Genomic DNA, 14,288 nt, shown 5'->3' on the forward strand with positions numbered 1-14,288 from the left:
GGATCCCACCCTGATCGTGGGTGTCAGTTAGGAGGCCTGGGTGGTCTATGGGACCTCTGGTAGTGGATCAGTATTTATCCCTAGTATATGAATTGACTTTGGGAGCCCAATCCCCACAGAGAGAAACTCTCTCAGCCTAGACACACGGGGGAGGGCCCTAGGCCCTGCTCCAAATGATGTGACAGACTTTGAAGATGGGATGGGGGGATATAGAGGACAGGGGAGGAGGGGATGGAGAGGGAACTGGGATTGATATGTAAAATAAGATTGTTTCTAATTTAAATAAAAAAAAATACAGAGTTGTAGAGCCCAGTCCCATAGGATATATCTACACAACACTCCCACACCTGTGGTTCAGGAAGATTGTGGAAGAGGGGACAGAAAGAGTGTAAGAGCCAGAAAATCAGGGATTTTGCTGTAAGATTGTGTCTCCTAGTAACATCAGAAGCTATACCCACCAATTCTCAGCAAAGTGATTGCCTGAATGCCAGCTGAACAAAGATGACACCCAAGAACATGCCAATGTTATTAGCATCCAGGCAAATGCAAACCTGGCTCTACCCCTTGGGGACCAGGCAGAGGGGTCACCCCTGCACTTATGGTAGGCAGTACCCTGTCTCTCTACAAAGGCGCAAAGGTTCCTTTAAGAGACAAGCTCCACCTCCTCCTGTCCCTTCTCCCCACCCCCCCTGTTGTTTTTCTGAGGAGGCAGGTCTCTGTTTCTCCCTCTGTATTTTTCTCTCTTATCTCCCTTTCCCCAATAGACTTTCTATATAAGTCCTGTCTGATGGCATTGTGCACTTGTCCCTCGCCTACCCATGGACCTGTTCAAGGTCCCTGTCAAGCCTTATATCATAACAGAAGTGGAGAAAAGTTCACAAGGCCACAACCTTAAACAAAGAACTACAGGCAACTGCTTAAAGCTGAGAGTAGAGGAGAAGGTCTTTTCCAGGGAAGAGTACAATTGGTTGTTCAGTGCCAGTAAGCCCTGAAAACATACATACAAGTAATGTACAGGCCAAGCACGTTATATTTAGGGATATATGTGTTTATACATATATGCATGCAAGCCGGGCGGTGGTGGCGCACGCCTTTAATCCCAGTACTCGGGAGGCAGAGGCAGGTGGATCTCTGTGAGTTCGAGACCAGCCTGGTCTACCGAGCGAGTTCCAGCACACGGTCCAAAAAACAATACAGAGAACCCCTGTCTCGAAAAACCAAAAAAAAAAAAAAAAAGAAAGAAAAAAAAGAAACATGTATGCATACAATAACAGCTAGTGAAAAAAGAGGCCATGAATTTGAAGAAGAGCAGAGGATGTAGATTGGAGGGGCTGGAGTAATGAAAAGGAACAGAGAAGTGCTGTAATTATAGTATCAATCCTCCCCCAACTTCAAAGTGCTCAGAAAGAAAATTATTATTTAAAAACATTTACTATAAAAATAGAAGAACAACATCTGCTAAATAGTCATTTTTTTTGCTAAATCAATAGCAAGTTGTATCATTTTAAGATGAATGAAGATGGCAGATGCAGGAAGTTCTAGGTTTTGTGTATAAAGAATAAACATAGTTAATAAATACCTAAACAGCAAAAAGTTGGGGGCATTTACTAAATTCAGAGAATAAGGATAACTACAAGCATTTTCTGGGCATTAGTTCATATGTGGCATAACACATGTACTACACATAACTGTCATTTCTACTTTCTTTAGTTCCACTAGGTATTTTGGCATTATGGTATTAAAAAGAGAAAAGAAAACACAGCCTAGCTTTGAAGTTAACCAGCTACTGCGGACAGCATTTTAAAAACTAAGAAAATACTGCGTGTTGAGGTGCATGCCTTTAATCTTAGCACTTTGGAGATACACAGGTAGATCTCTGTGAGTTTGAGGCTAGCCTAGTCTATAGACACAGCTTAGTCTATCTTGATAATTTCTGTAAAATATGCCAGTTTTCTAAGAACTCAATCTACTAACAACCCAACAGTCAGTCCAGCCACAGCTACATCGTAAGATCCTTTAAAAAAAATTAAGAAAATAAATGAAATAAGTGATAATAATACTGACCGATTCAAATATTATTGATTAAAATGAAAATTATATATAAGAAATGAAATGTATGAGTGAGACATAATCAGAATTGGGTTGAGGGTCATTCGGAAAGTTTGTGAGTTTAGGGTAGTATCAGGTCCAAAAGAACCAGAACAAATGGCTAACTGTGGTGCCTATTAGCATACCAAAGTGCATGCTGGCCTCTAGGCTCTCAGTTTCTCAAATACCTATTACAGAGTCCATTCTGGCATTCTGGCTCGTTTCACCCCACCCACACCCTTAAACATCTCCAGGCCATGGACTTCCCTTCCCCCAGTTTCTCATTCCCATATAAGCCTGCCATTTCGACCTTGTGCTCTCTGCACTAGCTCTGTCTTCCTCTCTTGGTCCTCTTCTCTCACTTTCCATCATGGCAGGATCCTATAGCTGGTCATGTTTACTCTACTACTTACACTTTCTCATCTGACCTCTTACAGATGTGCCTTGCTGAACTCTCACTCATATCTACAATAAAAACCTTCTCAACTATACCTTGGAATGGTCATGTCCTTACTCTATGTAGGTAGGAAATTTCTACAGCTATCAATCAATGAAACAAAATATCAACTACAATAAGGCTGAATGACTCAGACAGGGAAAGGCAATGGCCACTAAAAAAGTCTCCCATTAAGATTAGATTACAAATGGAGGACAAGGGTGGGGAAATAAAACGATATAAAACTGGGATAAAGAGGCCTAACAGTTGTGTGGTTGTTTTCTTCAAACATACTATTTCAATAAGGTGCTGTCCAAATGAAGATGAATCAACAAGGGTAACAATGGTACTATTCTGTGCTATGCAACAGCCTTTACCATTTCTCCTGATTTCTTTCTTTTTAATGTATTTTTGAAATCTGAGTTTTAGAACTGGAATGTTTGTGAAAGACCCTGAATTTATAGAAATAAAATATAAGCTTAAACAGGGAGGGCACCCCACTAGAGAACTCAGAAAGTAAACAAAGGGCCACATCCCAGGAACTGGCCAAACCACAGAATGGGATGTATGGTTTAGCAACCTTAATTGTAGAAGGGCTGTAAACCCACAAAAGGCCAAATTCCGGGCTGCTGACCACCTGTGACGAACTGACCAGGGCGTCGGAGATGGGCAAACAAGATTCGTGGGAAACAAGGAGATGATAACCACCATTTACTTAGGGAGAGATGATTAACTTATACCAAGGTTTGAGGAATTTACAACTTGTAGGTCGGGAAGACATCTACTTCCCCTGGTCAGTTGTCACGTACCCCCCCCCCCCACAAGATAGGGACCCCTCCCAAAGGCTTGTGGGTTTTGTCTTTAAAAGCTGATTGTAACTGAACCTCGGGGCCATTTGGTCTAAAAGCTGACCGAGAGGCCCATCTGCAGATGCCTAATTAAAGCCTCTTGCGTGTTGCATCAATTGGCGCGTGGACTCTTGATTCTTGGGGTGACAAATCCAGCTTGGGGACCCCTCCTCAAATTGGGGTACCCCAACATTTGAAAGTTTTTTATTAGACTATAATTCCTCAGTGGTAAGATATACATCTTTTGTATCTTCAATAGCAATTTACTTAAAGCTCACAGTGCATTCACTGAATTTACTGCATTATTTCTACTTTCTGTGACCCATGGACTTACAACTATACATCTGTTAGTTTTAGGTACAAAGGAAACTCCACTCCCCCAAATTCTGGTGCTCATTCCCCTCAAAACCAAAGGAGCCATTTCTTTTTCATTGTCAGAAGGGACAAATAGCTATTTGTGGTACCTACTGGCATACCAAAGCATGTATGTGCTGGCTTCCAGGCTCCCTTAGTATTTATCTTAAGTACCTAGCTTTTCTTTCTTTCTTTTTTTTGGTTTTTAAGAGACAAAGCATGTATGTGCTGGCTTCCAGGCTCCCTTAGTATTTATCTTAAGTACCTAGCTTTTCTTTCTTTTTTTTTTTTTTTGGTTTTTAAGAGACAAAGCATGTAAGGGAGCTGGCTTCCAGGCTCCCTTAGTATTTATCTTAAGTACCTAGCTTTTCTTTCTTTTTTTTTTTTTTTTTTGGTTTTTAAGAGACAGGGTTTCTCTGTATTGTTTTGGAGGCTATCGGTCCAGCCCGGCCTCAAACTCACAGCGATCCGCCTGCCTCTGCCTCCCAAGTCCTGGGATTAAAGGCGTGCACCACCACCGCCCGGCTAGTACCTAACTTTTCTTACCTCCTCCCTTAACCTAAACTGCTCTGGCTCAGAAGTCCCACTCTCCAGCGTCTCATTCTTAGAACTGTTTCAGCTATGCTCTCTCTCTTTAGTCTTCTTTTTGTTCTCATCTTCCCCATTCTCTTGGTTGTTTCTCTCTTCCTCTCTCTTTCTCCCCCTACTTCCTCCTTTTATTTTTTATTTTATTTTATTTTTTATGAGAGAGGGTTTCTCTGTATTGTTTTGGAGGCTATCGGTCCAGCCTGGCCTCGAACTCACAGAGATCCGCCTGCCTCTGCCTCCCGAGTGCTGGGATTAAAGGCGTGCGCCACCAACGCCTGGCTTACTTCCTCCTTTTATGATTAAGACTAGTCTGCTGGTCATCTTCAGTCTACCACTTTCTCTCCCTGTTTTGGACTCTTCCAGAAGCCTCTGGCTATACTTACCCTCATATCTACAATAAAAACCTTTCTTCTAATCGTACCTTGGGGCAGTCATGTCCTCATGTTAGAAAGGTGAAGTCTTAGCCCACTCCAGCTGATTCATCAAGATCAGGTAGCTTATATCCATATTCAATGCATGTTTCCTGGTGACTGACTGAACAGTGTCCCTCAGTCATTAGCTATCTGATACACTGCAGTCATTTTTTTCCCCTAAAATAATGACTTATTATATAACTTCTGCAGAAAAAAAAAAGCAAGCTTCAACTTCAACTGATTTTGGGCAACTCTACCTTGATAGAAAAGCCTTTTAAAACCAAATCTCAAATATTTACCAAATTTATGTGTATTCTTTCTACCCCAACCTTTTGTTCTAATCAGTCTGGCCAGTTATTGCAAATTTTATGCTTCTTATTTGGATTAACATATCATCTTTTCCTATCCAGATCCTACTAATCCTAAAAATTCTTTATAAAACTTGCTCTGACTACCTAAGTTTAGAGTTGCTACAGCTCTTCTGATATATATTTTTTTATCACATCTCCAAATTATAGCAAAGAGTTGTGCATTATTAATCTCAAGAAATTCAGATTTCATTTCTGCCTCTGTACTAATTAGCTTTATTATGTCAGATAAATTATTTAATATCTCTGGGTTTCAATATTAGACTTTTCAAAGAACAAAACAAAAACTCCAACGTATTGCATTCTACACTGTGTGAGGAAAATACAGGAAATATATTTTAATATAAACTTACTATTTCTAAATGAACATTTAGAAATAAAGTTAACTCTCAGGTATTTGAGGTCTTCTTATACTTCTTACTTATTAACTCACCATATATTTTTTTTTAAATAAAAGGGACAAAAAAACAAAGGCAAACTTTATAGGCTGAAGAGATGATCCTACAGTTAAGAGCACTGGCTGCTCTTCCAGAGGATCCCAGTTTGGTTCCCAGAACCCACATACCAGCTCACAATTGTCTGTAACTCCAGCCCTAGTGTCTGATGCCCTCTTTAGCTTCCACAGCACTAGGCACACATGCTGTACAGACACACATGCAGGCCAAACACCTATGCAGATATAAACTAAATAAATGATGGCAAACTTTAGCTCAATTCAATTTAAACAGTTACAACAAATTACTTTTCTAGTTTATATTGATTGTAAAAACCAAGGTAAATAACAAGAACTGGAAAGTATAATCATACAGAATGTAAAAATCATGCTCAAGCCTTTTTTAATGACAAGAATATAAGGATTACTTTCTGCCCTGACAAGCAGGGTGCAAGGGGGCTGAGCCCACAGGAACCTGGAATGGTGGAACAAGAGATACAAAGAACTGGCAGCAAGACGGATTTTTCTTCCTTTTTTTTTTTTTTTTTTTTGGTTTTTCGAGACAGGGTTTCCCTGTGTAGCTTTGGAGGCTGTCCTGGAACTAGCTTTTGTAGACCAGGCTGTCCTCGAACTCACAGAGATCCGCCTGCCTCTGCCTCCCAAGTACTGGGATTAAAGGCCTGTGCCTGCCAGGCAAGACAGATTTTTCTGATCAAGCTGCTTTTGTTGAGGATCTTGTACAAACTTGTATAGAGGAATGTGACATTGGCCATGGGGAGCTGCTGAGCAGTGGGGGGGCTGTTAGGAACAGGGAGCATTTGATAAGAGAAAGAGCAGGAGCTCTCACCAGGGAGTGCAGGTGTTAATGAAGCATTGTTAAGTGATGGGTTATCTCTATGGTGCCAGGTAAGCCTGAGTTTTGGGAAGTGCCTTGGGGCGAGAAATAGAGATTTACAGTGACCTGGTCCTCAACATCTCCTCCCTTACTTTTTATTAATGAAGGAGAAGGGTCTGGACTGTAGGTCTGAGAGTTGGTAGAGGAATAGACAGTAGGTGTTAGTCATTAGGATCTTAGGGAGTATTAAGATGGCTTTTAAAGATGTTGCCCTTATATTAGGGCCCTTAAAAAAGGCTGGCAATATTTATAAGAGGTTCTAAAAAACAATGATCGCTCTCAACAACTTTCTACCCTTATCTATATAGCTTTGTAAGGCTTTGTGCTTGAAAGCATTCCTGAGCTGTTTCTTACCCAAGATTCCTCCCATGCCTACTTGTTTCTTTGCTGAGATTCTCTCAGAGGCTTCTGTATAACAATATTTGCTTTCATTAGAAAAGGGAATACATAGCAAAAAGAATGAAGAGGCAACCTACACAGAATATCAATAGCTGTACAGTAATGTACCTTGTTTCCCTTGCTAATTTCCCAGTGCAGATTTCCACTAGAATAGCTGTAAATCCTTTCCTCCCACATTCCACCTCTGAGTTCTAAACCATTCATTCTGGGCTTTTTAAATACAGCACTCTAAGACTGAAAAAGTCTGTATTAGCAACATTCAAACAACCCTGTTCTCAGTTTTGTACAATGTATTGCTACCAAATAGAAGGCTATATATTATGAAGTGGCACATTTCTCTGAATTGCCTATACTGGTTTTATAGTTTGGTGTCTTCAATGTATGCTTTGATGTTAAATTTAAAATCAACATTACATTACCAGGAAATATCTATCACAAATTTAGTAAGGACTCTGCACAATTAAACATCAGTGTTAGGTTGTGACCCTTTTCCTGTCTCCCCTCCCCCATATCAGTCTCCCCTGCTCCCACAGGGTAGAGTTGATAAAGCATGAGGTGTTCTGCAATGTTTTTGTAGTCTCCCTCCTTGCAGCAGGAAACAAACTCAAATTATAATTTTACTTTCAGTACCTTGTGACTTCTGGCACGAAGACTAGGCTACCGAGATATGGAACTTTATCCTCCCACCCAGAAAATTCTCTTTGTTCTTGGGATCTGAAGGAAAAGTCTGTGTCCCTTGAGGGCCCTATCATGGCTTTGATGTTATCTTTCCTAATTGCTCTCCCACTTCAGGATCTCATCAGCCAGGAGCCTGAAAGTCTCCTAACAAGGGACAATTCATTCCTTTTCCACAAACCTGCTTTTTAAAAAGTTATATCTATTAGTACATAGACAACATAAGAGTCTTTTAAAGGTGTTTTAGCTTTTGTAGTAAGATAATGTCAGTAATTTAGTATACCAAGTACCTAAGTACCTTAATAAATAAAAAATAAAATGAATACCAAAGCCAAAAGACCCAAAGCTGCCTGCTGTGGGCCAGACACTTGGAATGTTGAGGTGGAATTGGGAATGGGAAGTTTGTCCTACATAGTGTTTGGGACACTTGTGCTCTCTCTCTCTCTGAAAACTTTAGAAAGTTCCCTATATAATGTTGATGTCTAATGTCTAAGGTTTGGACTGTGCCCACCTTCCATCTGGGATGGGTTGATAGCATACCTCCTAGAATACAGCTGGCACTCATCTTAAAGGATCGATGAATGATGGACGACCTTTCTTCAATGACAAGGTAGTGATAAGGGAGACAGTGATACGGGTGACAGATACATGACATTCATCATTCCAGTGGGCTTTATCTTTACCAGGTTAATGTTTAATTATTAAAGCAGTGACACTTGTAGAGAACAGGGATTTGTGCCTTGTGAAAAGGGGCTAAGTAGCAGTGTTGTTTAGTAGTGGGATGCTCAGAAAACAGACAAACCAACAGAAAACATTTACTGAAGATCTGAATTGACTTGGTAGGTACTGGCAATGTGTTTTAAAGATTGGCAGGTATAGTTAATGCACCTCCTTTGCAATTAAATAGGTGAGGCTGGAAGAAATATGGGTTACACAAGGATACAAAATTAATGTACAAACCTATGGAAAACAACTGTGTTTAAAAGTCAAACAATCAGGTTATACTAGTTTTGACAGTTTTTCTTAGGCTTCTCACCTGTTTCCAATGTCTTTCTTGAAATAAAAGTGTGAAAAGCAATGACATCATCACCCTTATTTCTACTTGGATAAAGCCAATTACATCAAGAACATACCTCAATTTAATATACCACATCAAAGTAAAATATTTTTCCTTTTATAATACCCATTCTAAGAAAATGTTTACTCCTAAAGTTCATATGCACATCTACAATACTTAGGCTTCTAAAGAATGTGACCGATGAAGATCACATTGTTCAATCTGTCTCTTTAGCATCAGCTCCATCTACTCTAGTAATCTAAATTTTCGTATTTCAGAATAAACAACTTTTTAAAAAAATGCTATACTTACTTGTCTCCCACAATTCCCAGGTTGATTGTGGGGTAACCATGTTCCTGAATTGTTGCTAGAAGTGTTGACCGATTGCTGTCTCGAATCTTTCCTGGTAAGAGGTCATCTTCAGGATTTAGCAGCTACAAAGTCAAAAAACCAACAGTAATTATTTTCTTAGGTAATGCTTCCCATTCTAATGGAAGAAATTAGCTGTGAATAAGTTAGCATTTGGGTATCTATGACAGCATCTGGCATGTAGAAGTTATATGTTCAAAGGAAATTTGAATAAATATTGTAAGTAAAGGAGAATGGTAGCTGAACAGTGGGTCAAATTTCATACTAGCTATAATTTGGCAGTCATGTCAAGGAGAAACTGGGCTTTCCTTGATACTGATGATTATAAAACTATCTTTGTTCTGGAAATTCTTATCTTTCAATTCATCTTAAAAATATTTTTTATGTGTATGGGGTTTTTGCCTGCATGTATGTCTATACACCATTCCCTGGAACTGGACTTATAGGTGTTTGTGAGCTGCTATGTGGGTGCTGGGAGCCAAACCTGAGTCCTCAGGAAGAGCAACCAGTGCTTTAGCCACCAAGTCATCTCTCCAACCCTCGCCCAATTTACCTGACAATGAGAACATCTGATATTATCAAGTCTGAAGAGAACAACCATTTGCCTTTTCTCTTGCAAGCTTTCTGGTATGTTTTCTGAAGTGTAATCAACACCATTAAAGAAAAGCTTCTTAAAGGAACAAATATCTTGTGTTTAAGGTATCACCTTAGTACAGTAGGAACACCTCTGGATTCAGATTAAATGCAAATTACTCAAATTTCTCATTTATAAAATGACTTCATTACAGCCACCTTGTAATGTACTTGTCAGATTTCAAGCAACGGTTTATGCACATAAATGAAATTATTATATTATTGATTATATATAATTAATATTAATATATTACCAACACTATATTACATCATTAATATATAGCATCATTAATAATATTATTTCTTTATATTATGTTATTAATGCCTCAATAAATATGAGTTTTCTTTTCTCATGATAAGAGTATCTACTTTCCTTTGGTTCTCATATTATTACTCCTAGGGGTTAATTCATACCATATCTGTCTACAGTGTAGCACAGACTTGCAACTAGAAAATACTCATGAAAAGGAGCCCTTAACTCACTGCACACACACTGAGGATTATGTGTGAGTTATATTTTAAGGGCCAGCAAGATAGCTCTCGGTGGGTAAAGGTACTTGTTCAAAGTCTGACAGCTTGAGTTTGATCCTTGGAACTCATGTACAGGCAGAAGAGATGTAACTACATGAAGTTGTATTTTTACCTTCACAAATACACTATGGCATACATGCGCTTCAATCCTCCTCAATAATAATAAAGTTAAAGAAAGAGAGTGATACTTCAGTTTCAGAAATCTTTTTTTTTTTATTTTTCAGTTTAAATTTAGATAAGAAACAAGGTTGCTTCACAAGTCAGTTCCAGGTCCCTCTCCCTTTCCCTCCCCTCCTCCCATGCCCTCCCCCTCCTAACTCCCCCCCCCCCAAGTTTCAGAAATCTTATAAAGTTAAAACTTGCTCTGTAGACCAGCCTGGCCTCGAATTCACAGAGATCCACCTGCCTCTGCCTCCCGAGTGCTGGGATTAAAGGTGTTTGCCACTACTGCCTGGCTAAATTTTGCTTTTATTCACCACTACTTTCCTCCAATTTCCTCTCCTCCTCTTGCTTCTTTTTGCCACTGCTTGTCCAGCTGAGTGTTTTATTTTTAAGGTACTGAGGATCAAACTCAGGGCCCCATGTGCTATAGTACTGAGCTTCAACCTTAGACCCAAAGCACTACTTGGTAGTAGACTGAGAAGGAAGCAGACAGCAAGACCACCATCTCAGATACTCTGTCTGTTAATGTGAAGCACCCAGAGCAAGGACCACAGCTCCCCTTTAGTCTGCTTTCGGATTCATTAGTGATAGTATGTATCCAGAGTTTTGACTTTAGGTTTAAAAGTAGTGGCTTTGAAGTAATCTCATTACAAAGAGGCTGGAAATACTCTCTACCATGTCACCTGGAAGTATTCCCTTAAACAACTTACCTTTATCATATGCTATAGGACACTGTAACCCATGTCTACACTAAGTCACTGGCAGTAACTGAAAAACTGCTATTGCAGTGCTGAATTATGTGATCTTAACTAGCAAAAGTATTACACTCGTAATCCTATAAAGGCCAAGACCTGCAACTCTTTAACTCTATTAGTCAGACAAATTGCTTTAAAAATAAAACTGCAGGTTTATATTATTATTGGTATTATGTTATTTTTTTTTGCCTGTTATATTTTTGTAAACAGTTCCAGAAATAAGAGAATAGTTAGAAATAACTGGAGAACTGGAAGTTTGTAAAATTGACATAATAAAATAATAGCTGGTTAAATGGGGGGGGAGAGAGATAAATTTGTAGTTCATTTTAAGTATTTTTAAAGAAGCATACAGAATTAAATGAAAAGCTAAATATATGAGAATAAATCCACAATTTTCCTCTTTACAATTTAATCCTACCTATGATATAAGTTCCTATTTCATGTTTTTGATATCATCAATGATGCTACTAACGCCCTAGCTTTTCAATACTCAACTTTTAGATGTTGATTTTTCCCTTTATAATCTATTCTCTTCATAAAGACCTCAATGATCAAAACCTTTTTTCCTTTCTTTCTGTTTTGGAGACAGGATCTCACTATGTAGTCCAGCTGGGAACTTGCTATGTAGACGAGGCTGTACCTGGCTCTGCCTCTCAAGTGCTAGGATGTAGGCCACCATACATGGCTCCATTCTGTTTTATCTCATTTTCGTTCAGCCTGCTACTAGCATCTCCACAATTTCATATTCACAGCCCAAGTGTCCACTTCTAGGTATTCAGTATATCCTGAGTTATTTTTAAGCCTTACAAGTGGATGCCTTGCTAATAAACTTTCCTTCTGAGGAATGAAGTAGAAACATGAACTTATAATACTCTACTTATTGTGTGTGTAATAGTTCAATTGTACCAAACCTTGGTGTATAACTCAAACTATCATAAGTGATACTTTCTGTTTTTCCTTTTAGATTTATTCATTTATTTTATATATGTGAGTGCTCCCCTGCATGTTTCCCTGCAGGCCATAAGAGGGCATCACGTCCCATTATAGGTGGTTGTGAGCTAATATGTGGGTGGTGGGAACTGAACTCAGGTCCTCTGGAAGAGCAGCTGGTGCTCTAAACCACTGAGTCATCTCTCTAGCCCCAAAAGTGATGGTTTTAATACAAACATTTAGATCTCTTTAATCTGACATAGAATCATGGACTAGTAGATTTAATTGTAGCTTCAAGTGGGCTAAAAAGGTGAGAAAGATTGTTCCAGCAAGTTACTTGCTTTAAAAAATCTTGCCAGTCTCTTCTTGAACTGTTCTCGCTAACATCTCCTTGAGAACCAGCCAACAATCAATTCCAGTTCTCAAAATCATGTATGTACACTGTCATAGCTGTTTCCTTTGAGATATTTCTGAGATTTTGTAGTACACTAGAGAAGTGTCACCTTAACATTCTCTATTTTGCTATAAAGATGATTTTTTGATCTGAAGACAACTATGAAGCACCAAGCTCTTTTAGACCAGGTGTGGCGGTGCATATTTACATTACATTTCTTGGGAGCTGGAGGCAGGATGATTAGGAGTCCAAGGTCATCCTCAGCTACATAGAGATTAACTACATGAGACCTTGTCATATAGCTATATTAACTAGTAATATAGCTAATACGACCACCTCCAAATGCACGCGCATGCGCACGCACACATACACGCACACACACACATACACACACACACACAAATGCAATACGTTTAAAGGAAGGATTTAGGTAAGAAGTCTTTCCAGTAAGGTTCTCTTATTGGTTATACTGTACTTCCCTCAATTCTCTTAGCCTCTTTGCTCAGGGGATATAATGGTTTGAATGCTAAATGTCTCCTCATTTTCTCATATATATTTGGTTCATAGTTGGTAGTACTGTTTGGGGGCACCACGGAACCCTTCCAGAGGTTCAACTTTGCTGGAGGAAATAAATCACTGGGGCTCTGCTTTGAGGCTTTATAGCCATGCCTTACTTCCTGTTTCCTGCTGGTGGATGGAAATGTGATGAACTAGCTTTTTGTTCCTAGGAACTGTTGGCAAGCCTTTCTTGCCATTATAGACCCTAGCCCTCTATAACTGTAGGCTAAAATAAACCCTTTCTTCCTCAAATTCCTTTTGGTCATGATATTTTATTACAGAAATAGAAAAGTAACTAATACAGAGGATTTCTCTATGATGATCAGTTCATTTATTTGGAGTTATATTTATTGGTTGAGCTCCCAAAGTTATTTATTTATTTTTTAATCTTCAAATAAAGTTCTTGGGGGCATTTTGGTTATTTGATCAAATATGTACCAAAATTTTCCCTTGGTGAAGAGCTGCTGGGGTATTTATTTGATACTAATAAGCATCTTATCTACCAAATGGTTATATTCATGTCTCTAAGATTTTTCTAATTAGTTTATAAACCATTTATTTTATCTGAGGAACTGGACTGGAGGGAGATTTCTTCTTTATCCATTCTGACTGTTAAATTTTAGAGTCCAGTGTTGAGAGTTTAATTTTTATGCTTAGATAATGAATTAATGCATTCATCAAATAATGAACTACCTGTTGTTGTAACTATAACTTGTTTGGTCTTGTATTTATCTTTACAAAAGGCATTCTTTCATCAAGGGCAAATGCAGTACTTGGAGTGCTTTTAACATGACCATAATATTCACACGAAAATACCTTAAGAACAACGGGGGAAACAATTTTAGATATTCAATGATTAGCATTTTTATTGTTATGCAAAACTTCAAGAGGAAATCTTACAAGGAAAAAGTTCTTTTGTTAAATCCTCATGAAGAGAATATCTGTCTTATTTGTCTAAACAACACATCTACTTAGTTTATCATTAGAGACATCCCTCTAATTCTGTTCTTTAGAGATTTAATATAATACTATGACCCTAATGATTTCATCATGTGCTTAAGACTCACTTTCTCATACACGGAAATGATTTTGCCTGCATCGAAGAGTTCTGGGTAAGGGGAAGACTATCACTCTTTGAAGTGGTCAGTAACTATTCTCACCTTCCCTGAAAGCAGCAGCTCTTTTATACACCTTCACTTTTCTTTTTCCATTTTCTAGAAAATTTATTAGTTACTCAAACTCTAATTTGATGAGATATGCATACTCTAGACTATCCATAATTTAAGGAGTTTAAAATTGAGATAGCCACTTGGTAAAGTGCCTGAGTGGATCCCTAGCACCCACTAGCACCCATGCACATCAAACAAACAAACAAACATGTCTCCTCAGCAAAGTTTATAAT

The 14,288-nt window shown here is 38.6% G+C and overlaps 1 protein-coding gene across 20 annotated transcripts in view; it reads right to left on the reverse strand.

Annotated features, from left to right (window-relative positions):
* The window catches only part of Gphn (gephyrin), a 364,069-nt gene that overhangs the window by 30,301 nt on the left and 319,480 nt on the right, over positions 1–14,288 (reverse strand). For all 20 annotated transcript variants that reach the window (XM_040742859.1, XM_040742856.1, XM_040742855.1 and 17 more), the window contains one exon: positions 8,867–8,988. In XM_040742859.1, the coding sequence (XP_040598793.1) occupies positions 8,867–8,988 (122 nt within the window). The remainder of the gene's footprint in view (positions 1–8,866; positions 8,989–14,288) is intronic.

Source organism: Mesocricetus auratus, unplaced genomic scaffold (genome assembly GCF_017639785.1).
Source record: "Mesocricetus auratus isolate SY011 unplaced genomic scaffold, BCM_Maur_2.0 Super-Scaffold_15014, whole genome shotgun sequence".
In the NCBI taxonomy this organism is placed as follows: Eukaryota; Metazoa; Chordata; class Mammalia; order Rodentia; family Cricetidae; genus Mesocricetus; species Mesocricetus auratus.